At 36.2% G+C, this 24,355-nt stretch overlaps 1 protein-coding gene across 7 annotated transcripts in view; it reads left to right on the top strand.

The window, feature by feature from the left end:
• SUPT3H (SPT3 homolog, SAGA and STAGA complex component) overlaps window positions 1–24,355 on the top strand; it is a 574,965-nt gene that overhangs the window by 260,422 nt on the left and 290,188 nt on the right. For all 7 annotated transcript variants that reach the window (XM_082733219.1, XM_082733218.1, XM_082733217.1 and 4 more), the window contains one exon: window positions 8,041–8,125. In XM_082733219.1, the coding sequence (XP_082589345.1) occupies window positions 8,041–8,125 (85 nt within the window). The remainder of the gene's footprint in view (window positions 1–8,040; window positions 8,126–24,355) is intronic.

The raw sequence follows: 24,355 nt of genomic DNA, 5'->3' as shown, positions 1-24,355 counted from the left end.
CCTCCTTAATGCCCATCACTCAGTTACCCCATCCCCCACCCACCTCTCCTCCAGCAACCCTCAGTTTGTTTCCTGGATTAAGAGTGTCTTATGGTTTTCTCCCTCTCTGATTTTGCCTCATTTTATTTTTCCTGGGTTTGTTTCTTTTAGGAACCAGAAGCGTGCTGTATGTATTGTCCTTTGATGTGCTTGTTGGAAATGTTCTCAGCCTAGCATACTTATTTTCTCCATTATATATTCCATAGAATTAGTGTCACTGGGTTGCTTCATTCTGCTATTATAATTGTGCCCATTTTTGTGCACAAATGACCTCCAGGGGTGGAATTTGAGGGAGAGAGTGTCAGTTTGAGTTCTCATCAATCTGAAGTGAAGGCATGTTGACTTGGCATTGAGCAGGTGACAGGCCATGCATGCTCACTAGGGCAGGAGGGCAGCTGGACTGTGAATTTGGGACCCATAGGCTGATGGCATGTGTGACAGGGGCATGGCTAGTTTGCTTTTAACTTTTGTTTTTCTGGGAACCTCTATCTCTCCTTCTATTCTGAATGAAAGCCTTGCTGGATAGAGTATTCTTAGCTGTAGATTGTTTCCTTTTAGCCCTTGGAATTTATCATGCTCCTCCCTTCTGCCTTGCAAAGTTTTTGCTGAAAAACCTGCTGATAACCTTATGGGGTTTCCCTTGTATGTCACTTCTTTCCTTTCTCTTGCTGCTTTTAAAATTCTTCCTTTATCACTACTTTCGGCCATCTTATTTACCTTGTGTCTTGGTGCAGACCTCTTTGGGTTGGTTTTTTTGCATGTGTGTCCTCTAGATGGCAGTCACAAAAGCTGGATGATTAGATATGTGCTTATGCTCCTTTCATGGAGATACTGGTGAACCACAGTGGGGCAGAGGGAATACTGCAGGCATGTGCTAAATGAGAAGCCTGATTTTCAGGCTGCAGGTTTTGTTCCCCATTTTTATTGAGAAATAATTGACATACATCACTGTATAAGTTTAAGGTTGTATTTACATGTATTATGAAATAATTACCACATTAGGGACTGCCATCTAAAGGACATGCTGGCTGTGACAGCCATTGGGGCTTGCATTTCTGGGTCCCCCAAAATAAAGTTTTTAACTGACTTTTTCCCCCAAGGGTCAGCACAGAGACAGCAGTTAGAAATGCCCATTTCTCATCTTTCCTGGAAAGAGGCCTTATTTGCATATCTTAAAAACTACTGATTAAGGGTCAGGTTTCTAATTTGGTACATATCTAGGGGCTGGTTGTGAACCTCCCCACATACTGGGGAGCTCTCTGCATTCTCCCTCTGGCCAGATCTAATTCAAGAGTATCAACCTGCAAAGAGCTCTTGCACACATTTGGTGACTTGGATTTTGTGGCTGTTGCCTAAGGGAGGCATCTCTTGATCTGGCAGTGGTGGCCAACAAATCTTGAGTTGCCGTTTCCATGGGACCTTAGCAAGCAAGGAAATACTTCTTAACCAGCTATCACCCCAGGGTTCAGCACAGAGGGAACAGAGAGAAACATGCATCTACTAGTCATTTCCTAAGGGAAGCCTCTTTGAATACTTTAAAATATATGGCCTCGGGGTCCAGCTTCCAATCAGCCTAAATCAGTGTGCTGACTGAGATCTTCTTCTATGGGACACTGATAGTTCTTGGCCTACCGAAGTGACTAGGAGTCTCTAAGAACGAAGAAGGTTATATTTAGGGAGACAGTCAAGAACTAGAGCTGAATAATAAGGTTCACTCCCTACAGAAGACTATTCTGTCCAGACTGGGAGAAGTGGCTATTTTATCTAATGCATAGAAATCAAAACAGAGAATGAAGGGAAATGGAGAAAGAGAAAGAAATGTTCTAACCAAAATTATAAGATAAAATCCAAGAATCTGAGATAAGTGATTTACCTGATAAAGAATTCAAAATAATGGTCATAAAGGTGCTCACTGAAATCAAGAGGACAATGCATTAATAAAGTGAGAATTTTAACAAAGAGATAGAAAATATTAAAAAATACAAAGCAGAGATCATAGAGTTAAAGAATATAATAACTGAACTGAAAATTTCAGTAGAGGTGTTTAATAGCAGACTAGATGAACCCTAAGAAAGGATCAGTGAACTTGAAGACAGAGCAGTGGAATTCATCTAATCAGAGGGCAAAAAGAAAAAAGAGTAAAAAAGAATAAAGATACTTTAACTGAAGATGCCATCAATCAGGCCAATATTTGTATTATAAGGGTACCAGAGGAGAAGAGAGAGAGAAAGGGGGTAAAAAGCTTATTTGAAGAAATAATGGCTGAAAAATTTTATAACCAAGGGAAAGAAACAGATATTCAGATTCAGGATGCCCACAGAATTCCTAATCAGATGAATCCAGAAACCCAAACTGAGACACATTATAATTAAATTGTCAATGGTTAAAGACAAAGGAAGAATCTTAAAACCCACAGATCAACTTGTTATATATGAAGGAACCCCCACAAGGCTGTTAGCAAATTTTTTTCACAGAAACTTTGCAGACCCAAAGGAAGTGGCATGATATAATCAAAGTGCTGAAAGAAAGCATTTGGCAACCAAGAATAGTTGACCTGGCAGCATTGACCTTAGGAACTGCAGGAGAAATAGAGTTTTCCAGAGAAGCAAAAGTTGAAGGAGTTCATGACCATTAGACTAGCTTTGAAAGAAATGTTCAAGAGACTCCTTCAAGCAGAAATGAAAGAATAATAATTAGTAACTGGAAAACATACAAAAGTACAAATTCCACCAGTTAAATTTATAGTACTCAAATGTTTCAGTGGTGGTAAGTAAATCATTCATACATCTAGTACGAAGGCTAAAAGACAAAAGTAGTAGAAATAGTGACTCACCATAATAATTTGTTAATAATACATAAAGTAAAAAGATGTACATTGTGAAATTCAAAAACCAAAATGGAGCAGAGGAACAAACAGTATGAAAACCTGAGAAGCAAAGAGCTGATGGTATAAGTCCCAGTCTGAGTTCAAAGACAGTGGAAGACTGATGGTCCAATTTGAAGATAGGCAGAGGGAGTGTTTCTCCCTTACTCTGCCTTTTGTTCTTTTCAGGCCTTCAACAGATTGGATGAAGCCCACCCATGTTGGAGAGGGCAGTTTGCCTCAAGCAACTAATCTCCTTCAGAAATACTTTCACAGACATGTCCAGATAAATGTTTAACCAAATATATCTAACCCAGTCAGGTTAAGATATAAAATTAAGCATTACCCCATGTCACCTTGACACTCATATACATCTCCTTAAACTATTCTTTTTTTTTTTTTAAGATTTTATTTATTTGACAGAGAGAAATCACAAGTAGGCAGAGAGGCAGGCAGAGAGAGAGGAGGAAGCAGGCTCCCAGCGGAGCAGAGAGCCTGACATGGGGCTCGATCCCAGGACCCTGGGATCACGACCTGAGCTGAAGGCAGAGGCTTTAACCCACTGAGCCACCCAGGCACCCCTCCTTAAACTATTCTTGATCTCCAAATAAAGACAATAACGAGGTCATAATTTTGCCAAACTTGATACAGTTATCCACTGTACAACTGAAAATATGTTAACACATTTCCCAGAAGATGGGATTAATTCTTAAATTTAAACTTAAATTTAAGTTTTTACATTTACTATGATGTAAAATTAATAATATTTAAATATTATGTTATTAATCCAGTACATTTTATGTTACATGATAAGGGAAAAAGGAAAGGAAGGAAACAATAATATTTGCCCAGTAGTCACACACACAAACACACACGTTTTTATAACAAAATGAGGAAATAATGATTGCAGTCCTTGTTTTTATTACTTGTAATGTGACTAGGTGGTATACGTAGCTACCCTTTTCTACTACCCATTCTGTATTTTTTTTTGCCTTCAGCAAGCACCTCAGCTGGTTGTGGCTTCTCACTTGGTGGAATGACCCAAACCTTCATTCCTGAAGGATCTGGGTCATTAATAGCCTTTCCTGGTTTGGGCTGTTGTAATTTTCCATGGTAATACTAAGAGGTCTCCTCAGAGATCTCCTGTATTCCAGACATACTCTTCCTTACCTCCACTGTGGCAAATCAGTCCAGTCTCCACTTGGTAGTCAACATCACTCATCCCAGCTAGCACAGTAACTCCCTCTTTGCTTGTTGACTCAGAAGCATGAAGAATCCAAAGTGACTGAGCTACAGTCTTAAAGTTTCATTTCAATGGAATAATTGTTGTGTCAGTGGAATAAATGTGAAAGGATTCCTCCCTCTGGAAAAGACTTCAAGGCCAGCAAATCATAAGGTCATGGGAACTGGAAGCAAAAATTTTGCTGGTGGGTCTTTCGGATAATAATGTATGCTGCCGCTACTGTTCCACTCCTTGATTTCTGGATTTGTGAATCCTATTTGTGGGAGAAACAGCACATATACTGGATGTTGATTCAAGGATGTGTAAGTGTTCTGGAAAACTTTGTCCCAATTCTACAAGGTATTTCCACCTAGTTGGCATTGTAACTGGATTTTCAAAAGCCATTCCCACCATTCTGTCAAACCAGCTACTTCATAATGGTGGGGAACACGTTAAGACTAGTGCTCATGAATTCTTTGAGCATAGACCCAGTACACCACATCCTTTGCTGAAAAGTGTTTTTTGATCACAAACATTGCTGTATGGAGTACCATGACACCAAATAGGCATTTTGTAAGTCCACAGATAGTAGTTTCGGCAGTGGCATTGCATGTGGGGACAGCAAATCCATATCCAGAGTAAATGTCTATTCTAGTAAGAATCATACCCTTTCATTTTCAGGATGGGAGTGGTCTTAATGTAATCAGCTTGTTGCAAGGAGGATAGCTGATCACCCTGGGGAATGGAGCAATTTCAGAAACTCAGTGTTAATCTTTGCTGCTGACAGATGGGCACTCAGCAGGGCCTATAACAATGATGGCATTGATTAGTGGAAGTCCATATCACTGGGTACTGCATATCCTTCATCCCTCCCACCATGACCACTTTGTTCATGAGCCCCATTGAATGATGACAGGGTTCTATTCTTTCCATTGGGAGTTCTTCCCATTGGGAGAATTTCCCTTCGCTGCTATCTTTAAGTGATGTTCCAGAAGGGGACTGCAGTGCTCCAGGCTGTTAACTTTTGGGTGGTGCCTGCATATCATGCAGATGGTATGTAAACCAGGGCCTGAGTCTTCTCTTTTTCTGTTAATTAATCATGAAGAGCTCCCGAGAGGTCATAGGTGCAGAGTAGGAGGGAAAATAAATTCTCCCTCATTCTACCTTTTGTTTTATTCAAGCCCTTTAATTATGATTTTTTTCTGTTTATGTACATGAGTAAAATATATGTGTAATTTTACTTTCTTTCTTGCTTTTTTACTTCTGAAACCCTACTAGCCTAAATATATGAATTAGGGAGTATCTATCTTTTTGTATTCTTTTTAAAAGTTGTATCAAATTAGAATAAAATATTCTTTGCATGTTGGGTACAAAATTACAGATGAGGTAAGGTGGTTTGTTTTTGTTTGCTTTGGTTTTGATTTTTTACTACTGATTTAATTTCTTTAAAATTAATAAAACTATTCAGGTTTTTTATTTCTTCTTGAGTCAGCTTTGTATTTTTCTTTTAGAAATTTATCCATTTCACCACAGTATCATCATATTTGGCACAACATTGATCGTGGTATTTTGTTATTACCCACGATGTGTTATGGATAGTTTCCTAAGATACGCTGTTCTGAATCCTAATTATCTTTATAGCTGAATCTAGTCTGGTTAATTTTTTCATCCATATTAATTATTGTGGTAAAACATATATAACTTAAAATTTACCTCTTTACTTACTTTTAACTATATAGTTCTCTGACATTAAATACATTCAAAATGTGCTGTCTTCATCACTGTTTATTGTTTAGAAGTTCTTTCATCCCAGGTAAACTCTCTACACATTAAGCAAAAACTCTCCAATCCCTTTGTGTTCCTCTAGTCTACTTTCTATCTCTACAAATTTTCTTATTCCAGATAAGTCATATAAGTCGCAGCATACAACAGCTGTCACTTTTGTCTATTTTAGTTAGCATACTGTTTTTAAAGTTCATTCATGCAGGAATATGTATCAGAACCTCTTTCCTTTTTATTGCTGAATAATACTCCATTGTATGTATATATTTTATTTGTTCATTGGTTAATGGAGATTTTGGTTATTTCTACCTTTTGACAATTCTGAATAATGTAGCTACTATGATCATTGGTGTATACATACCTGTTTGAATCCTTGTTTTCAATTTTAATTTGGAGGTATATACTCAGGAGTGGAATTGCTAGGTCAAAAACTCATTCTGTGTTTACCATTTTCCAGAACCACCCAACTATTTTCCACTGTGGCTGTACCATTTTGCATTTTCTCCAGCAATGTACAGTGTTTCCAGTTTCTCTGTAATCTAGCTAGTATTTTCCATTTTGTTGGTAATAGCCATTCTTCTGGGTTTGAAGTAGCAACTCAATGTGGTTTTGATTTGCATTTCTCTAATGACTGATTATATGAGGATCTTTTCATTTGCTGTTGGCTATTTGTATATTTTCATTGGAGACATATCTGTTCAAGTCTACTACCCATTTTAAAATTGGGATTGTTTTCTTTATTGTTGTGTTATAAGAGTTTTATAAATATATTCTGGTTATTCATCTATGATTTTCAAATATTTTCCTATTATGTGGGTTGTCTTTTCACCGTCTTGTCCTTTGATGTATAAAAGGTTTGTAATTGTGATGAATACCAATTTATTTATATTTTCTTTTGTTGTCTGTTATTTTGGTGTCCTATTTAAGGAACCTTTGCCAAATCCAAGGTCATGAAGATTTCCCAGTTTTATTTTAAGAGTTTTATAGTTTAGCTTTTTAATTTAGGTCTTTGATCTGTTTTCAGTTTATTTTCATATATGGTACAAGGTTAGAATCCAACTTCATTCTTTTGCATGTGGATATCTTGTTTCCCTGCATCAGTTGTTGAAAAGACTATCTCTTACAGCTTGGTTGTTCCCTTATCAAAAATCGGTTGTACATAATGTAAAGTTTTATTTCTGTGCTCTCTATTCTGTTCCATTTGTCTGTCCTCAGACCAGCATTACATTTTTTGTTCTTTCACCTGTAGCCTCAGGCAAGAAAGGCAAAGTGCTTTCACACATACCAGATATCACTGTGCATTTGGTTTCTCAAACTGATTTTCTGCCTTGTTTGTGGTCCCAGCGTTCTTGGCTATATCTTGAATACAACACTTGACAAAATCCAGATTATTGACTACTATGAATAATTAGATGCCTTCAGAATAAATTTTGGTTCCAGGGCTCTCGTATCCAGGGAAATTGATTTTCTCATCTTATCAGCCTTCTGTTTTATCTCCCACACTACTGGTTAAAGCAAACTGATTAAAGCAAACTAATTTGTTAATATAGTATTGTGCATTTTCAAATGTCATTTACCAGGAAGGGATTCTCTGCACATCTGGTCTACATATGAAACTTGAGAAAAGCACTTTTAAGATCAATAATCCATTCTTGACATTCTGCTTGTATATAATTAGAAATGATAAATTATGGCATTTATATACATTTTTCTAAGAAGCTTTTCATTTTAATTACATTACTGGTTTAATTACATTGCTTGCTTTTATAATTTTCAAAATGGCTATTAGTATGTTAGTTTATTAGTACTTTAGATACAGTAACATGGTTTTCTAGTGGCCAATATTATGAGGTAGTTGTTAATATTTTCCATTTAAAAGAGTAAGTGCCCTTAAAAACGACTACAGAGATCAAGAAATAGCATAGCTAACACTGTATTCTCTTTGGAAGTTGTAACTTGTTTGGGAAAGATGTAATTCTTTGTCCATAGAGAATTGTACATCCACTCCGTTATTTGAGAGAAAAGTCTGTACTTTATTAACAGATTATGATAATCAATATCTTTCACTTTTTGCCTTTCTTAGTTTTACAGTCTTTAATATTGGTATGCTTATTTTTTTTTTTTTTTTTGACAGGTTTTCTTTAGGTGATGCTAGGAGGCCTCTTCATGAAACGGCACTTTTGGTAGAAGATGTGGTACACACGCAGTTAATTAATCTGGTAAGAGCATGTATAATCTTATTTGATGTTTCTCCATTCTGCTTATATTGCAATTGCAACCCAACATGTGTTTTTAAAGATTGTATTTATATGCGAAATTTTTTATTTTGTCTGGTGGATTGAGGTGTAATTTACATAAAACAAAATTTTACCACTGTAAGTACGCAATTCAGTGAGTTTCGGCAACTGAATACTGTTCTGTGACTATGAACACAATTGTGATATAGAATATTTTCAACATCCAAAACAGTTCTCTTGTGCCCCTGGGTATTTAGTCCTTTCCCTGATTCCCTGACCCTCTGGTAACACTGAATTGCTTTCTGTCACGATTAGGACAGTTTTTGTAAAACGCTTTTCAAAACTTTCCTGTATTGCACTTTAGACTTATAAAAGAACTGCACAAATAGTACATAGAATTCTCAGATACCTTTCATCTTCCTCTGTTAACATCTTATGTAACCACAGTACAATTATCAAAAACAGGCAACAATGTTGGTATAATATTTTTAAAGAAATTACTGACCTTATTCAGTTTCCATCAGCTTTCTTTTTAATACTCCTTTCCTGTCTCAGGATCCAGTCTGGGGTAACACATGTAGTTAGCTCCCTTGTCTTTGTAGTCAGCCCTTTCCTAGGATACTTCCTCCATCTTTCCTTGTTTTATGGCCTTGACACCTTTTTAAACATGCCAGAGTGTTGTTTTATAAGACATTCTTCTTTTTTCAGTCTGATGTTTTCTTATGATTAGAACGTGGCTCTACATTTTTGCCAAGAACACTGTGGAAGTGATGGGTCCTTTTCAGTGTGTCACATCAACATGGTCATGTTCTTGATATTTTATTTATGATTTTAACCTTGATAAATTAGTTAAGGTTGAATATATGCTGAATTTTTTTACTATAATGAAATTACAAGTTTTTTCATTTTGTAATAAATATCTTGGGGGAGTATTTTTGGGGGGGGAGGTATTTTATGACTCTGCAAATATTTTCCTTCTCTAAAAATTTTTGCCTATTTATTTTACCATTTGTCATTGCATCTTGTTTGAGACCGTTATGACTGTTGGTATTTGCCTAATAGTGGTTTTCTATTTTCTTCTTTCCTTTTTATATTTTTTAATTGCAATTATTCTTAAAGGAGTATCTATCCTTTATCACCATTTATTTATTCAGTTTTTAATATGTATTTGTATGTGCTAATGTATATTTAAATTTAATCTTAAGATCATTCAGCAGTTATATCATTATTTATTTGTATTGCTTAAGTTGTTATAATGTTGGCCATTAGTTACGTTGTCATGTCCTTTTCCCATTTGTCCATTAGGGTGTTGATCCTATGTCCCATATATATTAAAGATATCAATCCATGGGCGCCTGGGTGGCTCAGTGGGTTAAGCCGCTGCCTTCGGCTCAGGTCATGATCTCAGGGTCCTGGGATCGAGTCCCGCATCGGGCTCTCTGCTCAGCAGGGAGCCTGCTTCCTCCTCTCTCTCTCTGCCTGCGTCTCTGCCTACTTGTGATCTCTCTCTGTCAAATAAATAAATAAAATCTAAAAAAATAAATAAAAAGATACCAATCCATGTAGTATATGATACAAATATATTCTTTCATTGTGTATGTTACCTCTTGACTTTGTTTTTATGATTTTTTTAAGGCATACAAATATTTTAATTTCAACAAAGCCAAATATATCAACCTTTTATCATCTTAGAATTTTGAAACATAGTTAGAAAGACTTACTTTATACCAAATTTAAAGAGGAATTCACCCATGTTGCCTTCTGAGACTTGTATGGTTTCCTTTTTAATGTTTAGGTCCTTAATCCTTTTGCAGTTTACTCTTGTTATCATGTGAGATGTGGATCTAATTTTATCTTTATCCAAATGACAACCCAGTTATACCATCATCATTTATTAAAAAGCCTATGCTTTTCCTAATGATTAGAGATGCCTCCTTTATCATATACTGAATAAGTATATTTGGGATCTATTTATGGTTTTATATTTATTGCCAATGTTTTATTTTTCTATGCATATGATAATACATTTTAAATTATGTAAGTTTTAATGGTATATTTTAAAGATTGTTACAGCTAGACTCCCCAATTTTTCTTTCTGTGTGGTCCTGGTTATTTCTGTATGTTTATTTTTTTATATGAATGTTAGTATTAGATTTCTTTAGCTTCATAAAATACCTTTTTGGTGTCTTTATTGAAATTTCATGAATTTATAAATCAATTTAGAGAAAACTGCATCTTAAGAATGTTGACTCCATCTAAGAAAAGAGAATTGTCTTTACCTTTTTTGAAAACCACTTTTCTGTCTTTCATGGGTGTTTTAACATTTATCTTCTATAGGCTTCACATATTTATTTCATTTATTCCTTTGTATTTGATCTTTGTTATTACTGCAAATGGAACATCTGAAACTGAAATACATAAATCTATAGATTCAAGGAACTGAGCCAACTCCAGGCAGGGTAAACTCAAAGAAATGCATGTTAAAATGCTGAATACAAAAGACATAATATAAATCCTGAAAGCACCCAGATTCATTACCATAAGGGAACAATGACCTGCAAGACAGAATTTTTATTAGAAACATGGAGACTAAGTCTAAAATGAGCCTCTTGTAGGCAGCATATAGAAGGATCTTCTTTTTTTTAATCCATTCTGATGCCCTATATCTTTTGATTGGTGCATTTAGTCCATTTACATTCAGAATTATTTCTGAGAGATATGAATTTAGTCCCATTGTGTTATATATAGAGTTGGTGTTTCTAGTGATGTTTTCTTGTCCTTTTTAGTTTTTGTTGCATTTGGGCTTTTTTTCTCAACTCAAAGTCCCCCTTAAAATTTCTTGAGGGCTGGTTTGGTGGTCATGAACTCCTTTAGTTTTTATTTGTCTGGGAAACTCTTATCTCTCCTACTATTTTCAGTGATAGCCTTGCTGGATAAAGAATTCATGGCTGCATATTTTTCCCATTCATCATCTTGAATGTATTTCCTTCCACTCCTTTCTGGCCTGCCAAATCTCTGTGAACAAATCTGCTGTGAACCTGATCTGTCTTTCCTTGTAGGTTAAGGACCCTTCCTCCCTTGCTGCATTGGCAAGGGAAGTCAAACTTGCACTATTTGTAGATGACATAATACTCTATGCAGAAAACCTGGTGCATTATCCACCAGAAATTATTAGAACTCATACATGAATTCAGCAAAGTTGTGGGATATAAAATCAATGCATGGAAATCTGTTTCATTTCTGTAAAACTGTTACGAAGCAGCAGAAAAAGAAATCAAGGAATTGATCTGATTTGCAATTGCATCAAAACAATAAGATACCTAGGAATAAATCTAACTAAAGGAATAAAAGATCTGCACTCTGAAAACTATAGAATTAAAGAAATTGAAGAGGACACAAAGAAATGGAAAAACGTTCCATGCTCATAGATTGGAAGAACAAACATTGATAAAATGTCTGTGCTACCCAAAGCAATCTACACATTTAATACAATCCCCGTCAAAAGATCACCAGCGTTTTTCACACAGCTAGAACAAGAAATCCTAAAATTTGTATGGAACCACAAAAGACCCCGAATAGCCGAGCAATTCTAAAAAAGAAAAACAAAACTGGAGGCATTGTGATTCTGGATTTCAAGCTATATTACAAAGCTGTAGTCATTAAGACAGTATGGTACTAGCACAAAATGAGACACATAGATCAATGGAATAGAATAGACTACCCAAAAATGGGCCCACAACTATATGGTTAACTAATCTTTGACAAAGCAGGAAAGAATATCTAATGGAAAAAAAAAAAGTCTTTTCAACACGTAGTCTTAGAAAACTGTATAGCAACATGCAGAAAAATGACATTGGACCATTTTCTTACACCATCCACAAAAATAAATTCAAAATGGATTAAAGATCCAAATGTGGGAGGGAAAACATCAAAATCCTAGAAACCTCTTTGACCGTCATCCATAGCATCTTCTTACTAGACATGTCACCTCAGGCAAGGGAAACAAAAGCATAAATGACATATTGGGACTTCATCAAGATAAAAAGCTTCTGCACAGTGAAAGAAACAATCAACAAAACTAAAAGGCAGCCTACAGAATGGGAGAAGATATTTGCAAATGGCATAAGTGATAAAGGGTTAGTATCCAAAATCTACCAAGAACTTACCAAACTCAACACCCCAAAAATAAATAATCCAGTTAAGAAATGAGCAAAAGACATGAATAGGCACTTTTCCATGACAATGACAAATGACATCCAGATGGCTAACAGACACATGAGAAGATGCTCAACATCACTCATATCAGGGAAATAGAAATCAAAACCATGATGAGATACCATCTTAACACTTGTCAGGATGGCTTAAATTAACAACACAAGAAACAATAGGTGTTAGAAAGGTTGCAGAGAAAGGGGGACACTCTTGCGCTATTGGTAGTGGCAAACTGGACCAGCCATTATGGAGAACAACATAAGCGTTCTTCGAAATGTTAAAAATATAACTACCCTAGGATCCAGCAATTGTGTTACTAGATATTTACCCAAAGGATATGAAAATACAGATTCAAAGAGTATATGCACCCTGATGTTTAGAGCAGCATTATCAACAATAGCCAAATTATGGAGAGAGCCCAAGTGTCCATTGACTGATGAATGGATAAAGAAGATGTGGTATACACACACACACACACACACACACACACACACACACACAATGGAATATTACTCAGCCATCAAAAAAATGAAATCTTGCCATTTTGCAACAATGACATGGATGGAGCTACAGTGTTGTTGTTGTTGTTGTTTTAAGATTTTATTTATTTATTTATTAGAGAGCGAGCGAGCGAGCACAGGCAGACAGAGAGGCAGGCAGAGGCAGAGGGAGAAGTAGGCTCCCTGCCGATCAAGGAGCCTGATATGAGACTCGATCCCAGAACACTGGGATCATGACCTGAGCTGAAGGCAGCCGCTTAACCAACTGAGCCACCCAAGCATCCCTGGAGCTACATTGTTTTATGTTAAGTGAAATAACTAGTTAGAGAAAGACAAATACATGATCTTGCCCACATGTGGAATTTAAAAAAAAAGAAAAATAGATTAACATATGGGAGGGGGAAAAGAAGAAAAAGAGAGAGAGAGTGAGAAACAAGCCATAAGAGACTTCTAATGATAGAGAAGAAACTGAGAGTTGATGAAGGGAGGTGGGTGGTGAATGGGCTAGATAAATGATGAATATTAAGGAGGGCACTTGGAATGAAGTGCACTGGGAGTTGCTGTAAGTAATGAGTCACTGAATTCTACTTGAGAAACCAATACTGTGTTGCATGTTAACTACCTAAAATCTAAATTAAAAAATAATAATTTTAAAAAAGAAAACATGGAGACTAGAAGGAAGTACAAATTTTAAAGTACTGGATATAGAATTTTCAGTCGGTAGCTATTTTTCTCTTACTCCATATTAACGTGGCATTCTCTCCTTTGCTCCTGTGTCTCTATGTGTCCTATTACCTTAAAAATATGATCAGAAGACATTTACTATTTAGTGTATTAAATCTATACATACTCTTATTTTCACATCGCAATGCTGTTGCTTTTCCTTTAAAGAGTCCTCTGTCTTTTAAAGCGATTAAAATACAGAAGGAAGTATGTATAATCTTTTACATTTACCCACATAGTTACCGTTTTCTATGCTCATCATTTATTCTTATACGTATGAGTTGCCATTTAAATAATTTTACTCAGCTTGAAAACACTGAAATTTTTAATAGTACAGGTGTGCCAGTGATGAATTATCTTTACTTTCTACATCTGAACATACCTATTTTCACCTTTTTTCTTGAGGTCTGTCTTTTCTATATGTGAAATTCTAGTTGCTCATCTTTTCCTTCCAGCTGTGCCAATGTGCCACTCGAGTGTTTCTCAGCATATCTGGTTTCTGATGCAGGGCTTATATTACTCATTTGATCCCTTGTTTGTAACATGTTACCATTCTCTGGCTCATTTCAAGATTTTCTCTTTATTGTTGGATCTTAGAAGTTTGATGTATGGAGGACAGACTTTCTTCATGATTATCTTTCTTGCTAGTTTGCTGATATTGCTGGATATGGAAACCAGTGTTTTCTGCCAATTTGCAGAAGTTTTTGGCCATTATTTTTTGCTTGTGTTTTTTATTCTTCAATTTCAGTGACAAGTATGCTGAAGCATTTGCTATTTCACAAATCTCTGAGAACCTCTAAATTTTTTTTCAAAATAATTTCCCCTTTGTTTTGCTGTTACTTTGTTTGTCTTTGTAGTTTCTACTGATTTATCTTTAACTTCACGGATTCTTCTGTAGTCTTTAATCTACTATTTAGTCAATTTGTTGTATTTTTCATTTTAATCATAATATTTATTCTCTATTACACTATGTGAAAATGTATCTTATTGTGCTATAATATCCCTTTTTGAACTATGGACACATTTTTATATTGTTCTTTCATTTCAAATATAGAAGTTCCAAGTTACTTATAGAAGTTATTTCATGATGGTCATTGCAGTATATGAAGAAGAATTTGCTTAGGACTTATTATTACATATATATGTAATAATCTGTGTATTATTTGGATAATAATTTTGATCTATGCTTGTAAGATTGACCCTGTCCAAATCTCACTAAAAGTAAAATGGAATGAGACACCTTACTAGAGGAAGATCTTGCTTTTTTCTCCCGTATCAAGGCATGTATTAGAATGAGTTCTTCGGATGAAAAGAGTAATAGAGAAATGTTTTTAAAGTTAGTCCTTTCTTAGCATTGTATATTTGTAGCCATGACAAAATATGTAGGTCTATGTGTTTTCCACCATCTGATAATTCTCTATACATCTTAACTCTTAAAAAAAAATTATTTATTTGAGAGAGAGAGAGAGCGCGAGCACAAGCGGGGGAGGGGGGAGCAGAGGGAGCAGGAGAAGCAGACTGCTTGCTAACCAGGGAGCCCTATGTGGGACTCAGTCCCAGGACCCTGAGATCATAACCTGAGCCAAGGGCAGCCACTTAACCAACTGAGCCAACCAGGTACCTGCATTTTAACTCTTTAAGACTAGTTTTTTGCTTTAATTCTTTTATTCCATGTTTACTGAGATACAATTAACATGTAACATTTGTAAATTTAAAGTGTACGATAACACGATTTTCTGTTTATATTGTGAAATGATGACCATGTTAGCGTTAGTTAACACATCCATCACCTCACATATTTAACATTTTTTGGCATGAGTGATGAAAACATTTAATATCTATACTCTTAACAGTTTTCATGTATACAATACAGTTTCATTAGCTGTAGTCATCATGCTGTGCATTAGGTCCTTAGAACTGATCCATTATATATTTGGAAATTCATACACTCTAAACCACATTGTCCCATTTCTTCCACCCCTAAGCCCCTGGCAGCCCCCAGTCTACTCTCTGTTTCTGTGAGTTTGGTGTTTTTTTAGATTCTACGTATAATGAGATCTTCTCTTTCTCACTTAATTGACTTAGCATAATGCTTTCAAGGTTTATTTTATGTTACTACAAAGGGCAGGGATTGCAAGAGTTTTTTCAGTGGCCAGTAGTCCATTACACATACACAGACACATACACGTGCATGTGTACTACATTTTCTTTATCCATTCATCCATGACCCACATTTGGGTGGTTTCTGTGTCTTGACAATGGTAAATAATGCTGCAGTATATATTGTGGTGCAGATATCTTTTCAAAGATTTTATTTCTTTTGGATATACATCCAGAAGTAGAATTGATGGCTCTTATGGCAGGTTTTGTTGTTTGTTTGTTTGTTTGTTTGTTTAAATTTTATGTTCTTAAGAACTTTCCTACTGTTTTTCATTGTGGCTTTCTCAATTTACTTTTCTACTAACAGTGCACAAGGGGTTGCTTTTCTGCATATCCTTGCCAGCACTTGTAGTTTCCCGTCTTGTTGATAATAGTCCTTCTAGCATGGATAATATCTTCTTGAGGCTTTGATTTGAATTTCTCTGATGATAAGTGATATTGAGCACTTTTCATCTACCTTTTGGCCATTTGTGTATCTTCTTTGGAAAAATGTCTATTCAGATCCTTCCCCAATTTTAAGTTTTCCAACCATCTTTTATGTTCATGTTTTATTTGACAAGCATTAAATCTCAAGGGGGAAAACAGAGAGGAGGATGTGTTCCACTTTGAATGTCCATGTATAGAGAAATAGCTCGTCCAAGACACAGACTTATTAAGTGCTGGGATTGTAACTAGGATTGAGGCTTCCTGTCCCTCATTCTATGCAGTTTTTTTTTAAAAAAAAAAATACTCTTTTCTTGCTAAGGAGTTGTATATATCCCTGAATATTTTGGATATTAACTTCATATCAGATATATGGTTTGCAAATATATTCTCCCATTTTATAGGATGCTTTTTCATTTTACTGATTGTGATTTTCACTCTGCAGCTTTTTAATTTGTTGTACTCTTCAGTTGTTTGTTTTTTGCTGTGCTTTTAAAAATATCCTATCCAAAATACCATTGCGCAGACCAATATCAGGGAGTTTTTCGTTTAAGTTTTCTTCTAAGAGTTTTATGGTTTCAGTTCTTACATTTGAGTATTCCATTTGGAGTTAATTTTTGTGAGTAGTGTGAGATAGATAGAGATCCAATTTCATTCTTTCACATGTGGTATCCAGTTTTCCAATACCATTATTAAAGAGACTATTTTCTCCATTGAATATTCTCGGCTCCCTTATGAAATATTAGTTCACTGTGTGTACATAGGTATTTTTCTGAGATCTTAATTCTATATCATCCATCTTTGTGTGCATTTTTATGCCAGTATCATGTTTTTAATTACTATAGTTTTGTAGTATATTTCAAAATCAGACTGTGATGTTTTCTTCTTTTTTCTCAAGATTGCTTCAGTTATTCAGAGTCTTTTGCAGTTCCATATAAATTTTAGCATTGTCTTTTCTATCTATGAAAAATACCATTGAAATTTTAATAAGGATGGCATTGAGTTTATAGATGGCTTTGACTATTACGGACATTTAAGTAATACTAATATTTCAATCTGTGAGCACAAGATATCTTTTCATTTTTTGTGTTGCCTTTAATTGCTTTCCTTAAAATTGTACAGTTTTCAGTGTAGTGACATTTCACCTCATTAGTTAAATTTAAATATTTTATTTTTTTATGCTAGTGTAAATGTGATTCTTTTCTTTATTTTTCTTTCAGATAGCTCATTGCTGGTGTATAGAAATGCAACTGACTTTTGTATTTTGACTTTGTATTTTGTAACTTTACTGAATTTATTGGCTTTAATTTTTTTTTGGTGGATTCTTTATATTTCCTACATGTGACATCATGCCATCTGAAAAACAGAGTTTTATATCTTCCTTTCAAATTGGAATACTTTTTATTTCTTACTATTTCTTGCCTAATTTTTCTGGGTAGGGCTTCCAATAGTATGTTGAATAAGAGTGGTGAGAAAGGGCATCCTGTCTTGTTCCTGATTTTAAAAGAAAAAACTTTTAATCTTTCACTTGATACTAGCTATTGACTTGTCATATATGGCCTTTATTATATTGAGTTATATTCCTTTTTTACATAATATGTTCAGAATTATTATCATAAAAGGGTGTTGAATTTTGTGAAATGTTTTTTCTGTATCTATTATGAGAGTCATAAGCTTCATTCTATTTAAGTAACATATCATCCTTATTGATTTGTGTATATTGAACCAACCTTGGATCCCAGGGGAAAATTCCACTTGATTATAGTGTATGATCGTTTTAATGTACTTTTGAATTTGGTTTGCTAGAATTTTATTGAGAATTTCTGAATCTGTATTCATCAGATACATTATCCTGTGGTTTTCTTGTAGTGTCCTTATCTGACTTTGGCGTCAGTTTAATGCTGTCTTCATGAAATGAGTTTGGAAGTGTTCCTTCTTCTTCAGTTTTTGGAAGAGTTTGGGGATTGTCATCTTTAAATACTTGGTAGAATTTACCAGTGAAACTTCTGATCCTGGGCTTTTCTTTATTGGAAGATTTTGATTTACTGCTTCAGTTTCTTAGTATTGGTCTGTTCAGGTTTTCCATTTCTTTATGGTTCAGTCTTGGTAAACTCTATATTTCTGTATATTTCTAGAAATTTTTCCATTTCATCTAGATTATCCATTTTGTTTTCATGTAATGCTCACAGCATCCTTTTATGAACTGCATTTCTGTGATACCAGTTATAATTCTCCTGTTTATTTTATAATTTTGTTTACTTGGTCCTCTTTTTCTTTCCTCATTAGTTGAGCTACAGATTTGTCAGTCTGTTTATATTTTCAAAAAAAATTCCTCATTTTTTTTTTTCTATCATGTCGCTAGTTTCTATTTCATTTATTTTTGCCTGATCTATATTATTTCCTTCTGCTCTCTTTGGACTTAGTTTTTTTTTTTTTTTTTTTTTTTAATACTTGTGGTATAAAGTTAGGTTGTATATTTGGGATCTTTCTTTATTTTTAATGTAGGCATTTATTGCTATAAACTTCCCTCTTAAACTGGTTTTGCTGCATCCCAAAATTTTGGTATGTTCGGCTTTTGTTTTTGTATCAAGCTATTTTCTCTCTTCCCTTTTGATTTCTTCTGTGATCTATTGGTTATTCAGAAGAGTGTGTTTAATTTCTGCATATTTGAGAATTTTCCAGTTTTCCTTCTATTATTGATTTCTGGTTCCTTACTGTTGGGGTCAGAAAAAAAAATACTTGATTTATTATTTCAGTCTGTAGACAGAAATGTTTCCTCCCTGGTTCTTGTGCCAGCAGGACTCCTTGAGACAACATCCAGGAAGGACTGGAGCCCAGTTATAGGGCCCTTTCAGAATCTACTGAAAGACCAAGTTTGGTGGGCTTACCTGTGGGTGCTTCTGGACAGCGGCCAGTGGGGTTGGAATCAGTGCAGAGACCATTTCAAGGTCCACAGCTGGGACTAAGCTGTGTCTCTACTATCTGAGCCACAGGTGGGCATGACTCCTTCTAGATCCTTTGGTGTGTGGGGCTGGTAATGGAATGGTGGCCACACAGGGCTGTAACCTAACCTTCAGGGGTACAGGATTGTTTCTGGGTGTGTAGCCAGTACCATGTTCACTGCATCAGTTGCAAAACAACTCTTGTCAGCCTCAGACTGCACTGGACTTTCACAGTCTCCTACCTGGATCCTAAAGCACACACATGGCCCTTTTGTCTGTGGGTGGTGGCCACATTATTGTTGCTGAGGGTGAATGCAAGCATGGGAGTTCTTAATTGGCATCTCCTCTTCTTTAATTCTTTGAATATATTTATAATAACTCCTTGAAAGTCTTTATCTTCTATACTCAATATTTGGATCACACTGGAACCCATTACCATTGACACCCCTATTTATTCAGTTTTCCTTTTGTTTCTTTGCATTCCTAGTAATTTTTGTTTGAAAAGTGGATATTGTAGATGACATACCCTTATGACACCTCTGAAAGTTTTGGCCGTTTTTCTTTTAGCTGGCTGGTAACTTGCCTGGACATAAAATATAAACTCTGCCAAGTTATGAGCCACCTCACATATCTTCTAAGTTCTTAAAACTTCCTGCTATGGCTTTTTTGGCTTCATCTCTTCTGCATCTCATGCGAGCTTGTGCATTTCAACACATTTCTGCTCTTCAAAGGAAAAGAAAACATAATCGGAAAAAGTTGTTTAAATATTGATACTTCCTTAACTTAGAATACAATGCAGCAACTACACACTGTGCTGTATTATGTTTTCTTACTACTTTGACTTTTTGTATTTGAAGTGTGTTGTTTATATTACATATGGCAAAATCCATGTTTTGTTCTTGTTGTTTTTCAGCTCTGTGACAGATGTACAGAATCTTATAAATACCACAGTAGTCAAGATTCAATACTGTTACATCATGCCCCCCTACCAAATTCCCTTGTTTTACCCATTTGTATTCAGACTCCTCTTCCTTATCCCAAGCTCCCACCTCCTTGAGGTTTCCATTCACCTTTGTTGAAGTAGAATGAGAGAGTGTCTCATAACTTTTTGTATGTACCTGGTAATCAGACCTAAATTTACATGGTTTTTGTGTCCAGGGTAGGAGTTACTAGTGCAAAATAAAACCCATGAAACTCACTGCCCGATTTTTGTATTTCAGGTTCTCATTTCCTTCTCGAATGGCCTCCTACCATTTATTATTCAGAATTCTCAGATAGTTGTTGCATGCCCTGTATCCAGGGTTTTTATTGTATTCATTGGGAGAAGCAGTGGAGAGTGTGCTTACTCCAACTTAACCTACTGGATATTTGAATTAAATCATTTTGTTAAAAAGATTTATTTATTTGACAGACAGAGATCATAAGTAGGCAGAGAGGCCATGTAACTCCTAGAAGGAAAACATAGGTAATAATCTTCTTGACATAGGTCTTCATCATTATTTTTTTAATCTGATATCAAAAGCAAAAGCAAAATTAGTGGGACTATTTCAACTATACAAAATGTCCACACAACAAAGGAGACCATCAACAAACTGAAAAGATAGTCTACTGACTGGGAGAAAATATTTGGAGATCATATAGTTGCCAAGTCATTAATATCCCAAATAAATTAAGAATTCACATAGTTCATAGGAAAAAAAATGTGATTAAAAAATAGGCAGAACATTTGGATAGACATTTTTCCACAGAAGACGTGCAGATGGCCAACAGGTACATGAAAAGGTGTTATACATCACTAATCATCAGGAAAATACAGATCAAAACCACAATGAGATACTCGTTCACACCTGTTAGAATGGCTGTTATCAAAAAGATGAGAACACATGTTGGCAAGGATATGAAAAAGGGAACTCTTGTGCACTGTTAGTGGAATTACAAATTGGTATACAGTGGAAAACAGTGTGGACATTTCTCACAAAAAATTAAAACTAGAACTACTGTATGATCCAGCAGTTCCACTTCTTGGTATTATTATAAGATAACAAATACTAATCCAAAAAGGTGGATGTGCCTGTGTTTGTTGTAGCCCCATTTACAATAGCCGAGATACAACCTAAATGTCTGTCGATGGATGGCTGGATTAACAAATTGTGATACAGATCCACAGTGTCATATGATTCAGCCACAGAAAAGAATGGGATCTTGCCACTTGCAGCTACATGGGTGGATCTAGAAGGCATTATGTTAGTTAAGTAAGTCAGACAGAGAAAGACCAATTCCGTATGATCTCTCTTACATATGTAATCTACAAACAAAAACATAGAAAGCCAGCTCATACATATTGAAAACAGGATAGTGGTTGCTAGTAGTGTGGTGGAGGGTGTACTGCTGTGGAGAAACTGGTATGCTATTTTTTTGTTTTTGTTTTTCATCTGAGTAAATTGAGTACGAAAATAATTTTAAAAAGTGAGGGCTGGTAATGCTAATATGCATAAAGAGTGATGGGGGTTTTGACAAATGGTATCCAACCTGGAGTTCATCATGCATTGGTATATACTTGTCTATATAAAAATACATGTTAAATCTTTTATAGGAATCTACATATTTACAGTATTAAATTGAGGAAAGTAAGCATCAGAATAGACATTATAAACGGTTACCTCTGCATAGATGTAGCATGAAAGCATATTTTATTTTTCTTGGCCTATATTTTTAAAGATGTGAATTTAATTGCCAGCATTTAAAAATTGGACTTGTTTTACATAAAAACAGGATTTGGGGCTTCTCTTGAAACATTAAAATTGAAATGTTAGACAACATAGGCTTGAATTTAGCATGGAAATCTTTGCTCCGTGGCTACTTCTACCTGTGGGAGGTAAACCAGTCCAGCTTCCTTGTCTTAACCAGGAAAGTACTGAGTATTGATGGAGTTATGCAGCATATGGTACTCATTTTGGCCATAGTCCTCCCCAGTTTCACTTTTCAAGAAACCGAATTTTGGAAGAAAATTTCGTTACTTTAAAAGAAATTTTACTTCCCCTAAAAGCTGTCGGAACAGTTGTTATGTAGGTTGCAGAAATTCAGAAAGATAATAAAGAAGGTTGTTTCCTGTGGATTTACTTTTTTTTTTTTTTTAAACCCATGCAACTTGGCTCTGTTAATGGAAGAGTGATCTGTCAAAGGTAATACAAAAATCATCAAAACAACAGGAAGCTAGGTTCTTGCTACTGCTTGTGTAGAAGTGAGAAGGGCATTCCGCCATCACAGCTTCTGTGGTGCTGTGTCTCCTGTCAGAAAGCACCTTTACCTACTGGGACAGTGAGCTAGGACTTCAGCAACTCAATTGGTCTTCCTTCTGCAGCTGAAAGCTAAAATTTAATAAAACGTAATCTAAAACATAAAGGGAAAGAAAAACATAGAAGTTCAATACTATTGCCAGTATCCCTTGACTTTTTAAAATATCTGTTCTGAACTCTTACACATGAAAGAGTAGGCACGCAGCTGATACTTATTCAGGCTACCTAGCAATTCTTCAGTTACACAAATATTCTGAGTCATTACAGGGGACTATAAAAACCCAGAGTCTCAAAAAAAAGCAAAACCCAGAGTCTCCTTAAGTATAGAATCAGTGTCAGTTGTTAGATTATCTAAGAATTATCTGCATAACATAAGCAAGTTCAGATTATTCATCTGTACTCTCCAAAGGATTCTTTTTCAGGAGGGCTTGGGTAGAGCTGAAGAATTGGTATTATTTTTTTTTTAAGATTTTATTTATTTATTTGACAGAGAAAGAGAGATCACAAGTAGGCAGAGCAGCAGGCAGAGAGAGGGGGGAGCAGGCTCCCTGCTGAGCAGAGAACCCAATGGGGGGCTCGATCCCAGGACCCTGAGATGATGACCTGAGCCGAAGGCAGAGGCTTAACCCACTGAGACATGCAGGCACCCCAAGAATTTGTAGTTTTAATAAAATCCCAAGATCTTTGTAATCTAAGTAGTCCAAGAATCAGACTTGAGAAACCAGTTTATAGGCTGGTGGTTTGTAACCAGAGCTGGGCAACAAAATTGCCAGTATTTTTGAAAAAGTAAAAACATGATCATGAACTTTCAGACAACTTTCAGGTGAACAGGCGAGGCTACTCCTTGAAACTATGAAGTATATCTAACTGTAACTTAATGAATTTGTTTTTGCTTTACACCCTAATGCACCTAAATGCTTTCTCTTTCAAAACAGATCTCCTTAAGATGCCATAAAATTGTTTCCGTAACCCTAGACATTACTCAAAGCATCACGTTTGTTTACCCAATTTTGGTTGATCTTGATTATTAAAAAGTCAGTAAAACCATTCAGAAACAAGTCTGAAAAATAGGGTAGTTCATTATATCATCTATCCCAAGGCAGTTAGCAGTAGTTCTCAACTTGGAGTTCACATTAAAGCCATCTTCTTTAAAACGACAACAATATCAAAACCCCACAAGTACCACACCCTACCCCACCCTACTCCTTATCTGCCCAATCAAAAATTCTGGGGGAAGGGGGGAGGAGTCAAGATGGCAGAGAAGTAGCAGGCTGAGACTACTTCAGCTAGCCGGAGATCTCCTAGATAGCTTATCTAAAGATTGCAAACACCTGAAAAATCCATCCGCAGATCGAAGAGAAGAAGAACAGCAATTCTGGAAACAGAAAAACAACCACTTTCTGAAAGGTAGGACCGGCGGAGAAGTGAATCCAAAGCGACGGGAAGAGAGACCCCGGGGGGAGGGGCCGGCTCCCGGCAAGCGGCGGAGCAACCGCGCACAAAATCAGGACTTTTAAAAGTCTGTTCAGCTGAGGGACATCGCTCCAGAGGCTAAACCGAGCGAAGCCCACGCGGGGTCAGCGTGGCCTCAGGTCCCACAGGGTCACAGAAGGATCGGGGGTGTCTGAGTGTCGCAGAGCTTGCGGGTATTGGAACGGGAAAGCCGGCTACAGAGACAGAGCTGACAGTAAGCTCCCAGCTCGGTGTTACCTTGAACCGGTCGCAGGCTCCGTGAGCTCGGAGCGTGGCCGGAGGTCAGGCAGACGGGAGTAACTGGGCGCTGTTCTCTGAGGACGCACTGACAAGTGCGGCCCTGGGCTCTCGGCTCTTCCGGGCCGGAGACCAGGAGGCCGCCATTTGTATTCCCGTCCTCCGGAACTCTACGGAAAGCCCTCAGGGAACAAAAGCTCCTGAAAGCAAACCGGAGCGGATTACTCACCCCGGCCCCGGGTAAGG

This window comes from Mustela nivalis (assembly GCF_964662115.1).
Source record: "Mustela nivalis genome assembly, chromosome: 5".
Lineage (NCBI taxonomy): Eukaryota > Metazoa > Chordata > Mammalia > Carnivora > Mustelidae > Mustela > Mustela nivalis.
This window is presented reverse-complemented; position numbering and strand designations above follow the sequence as displayed.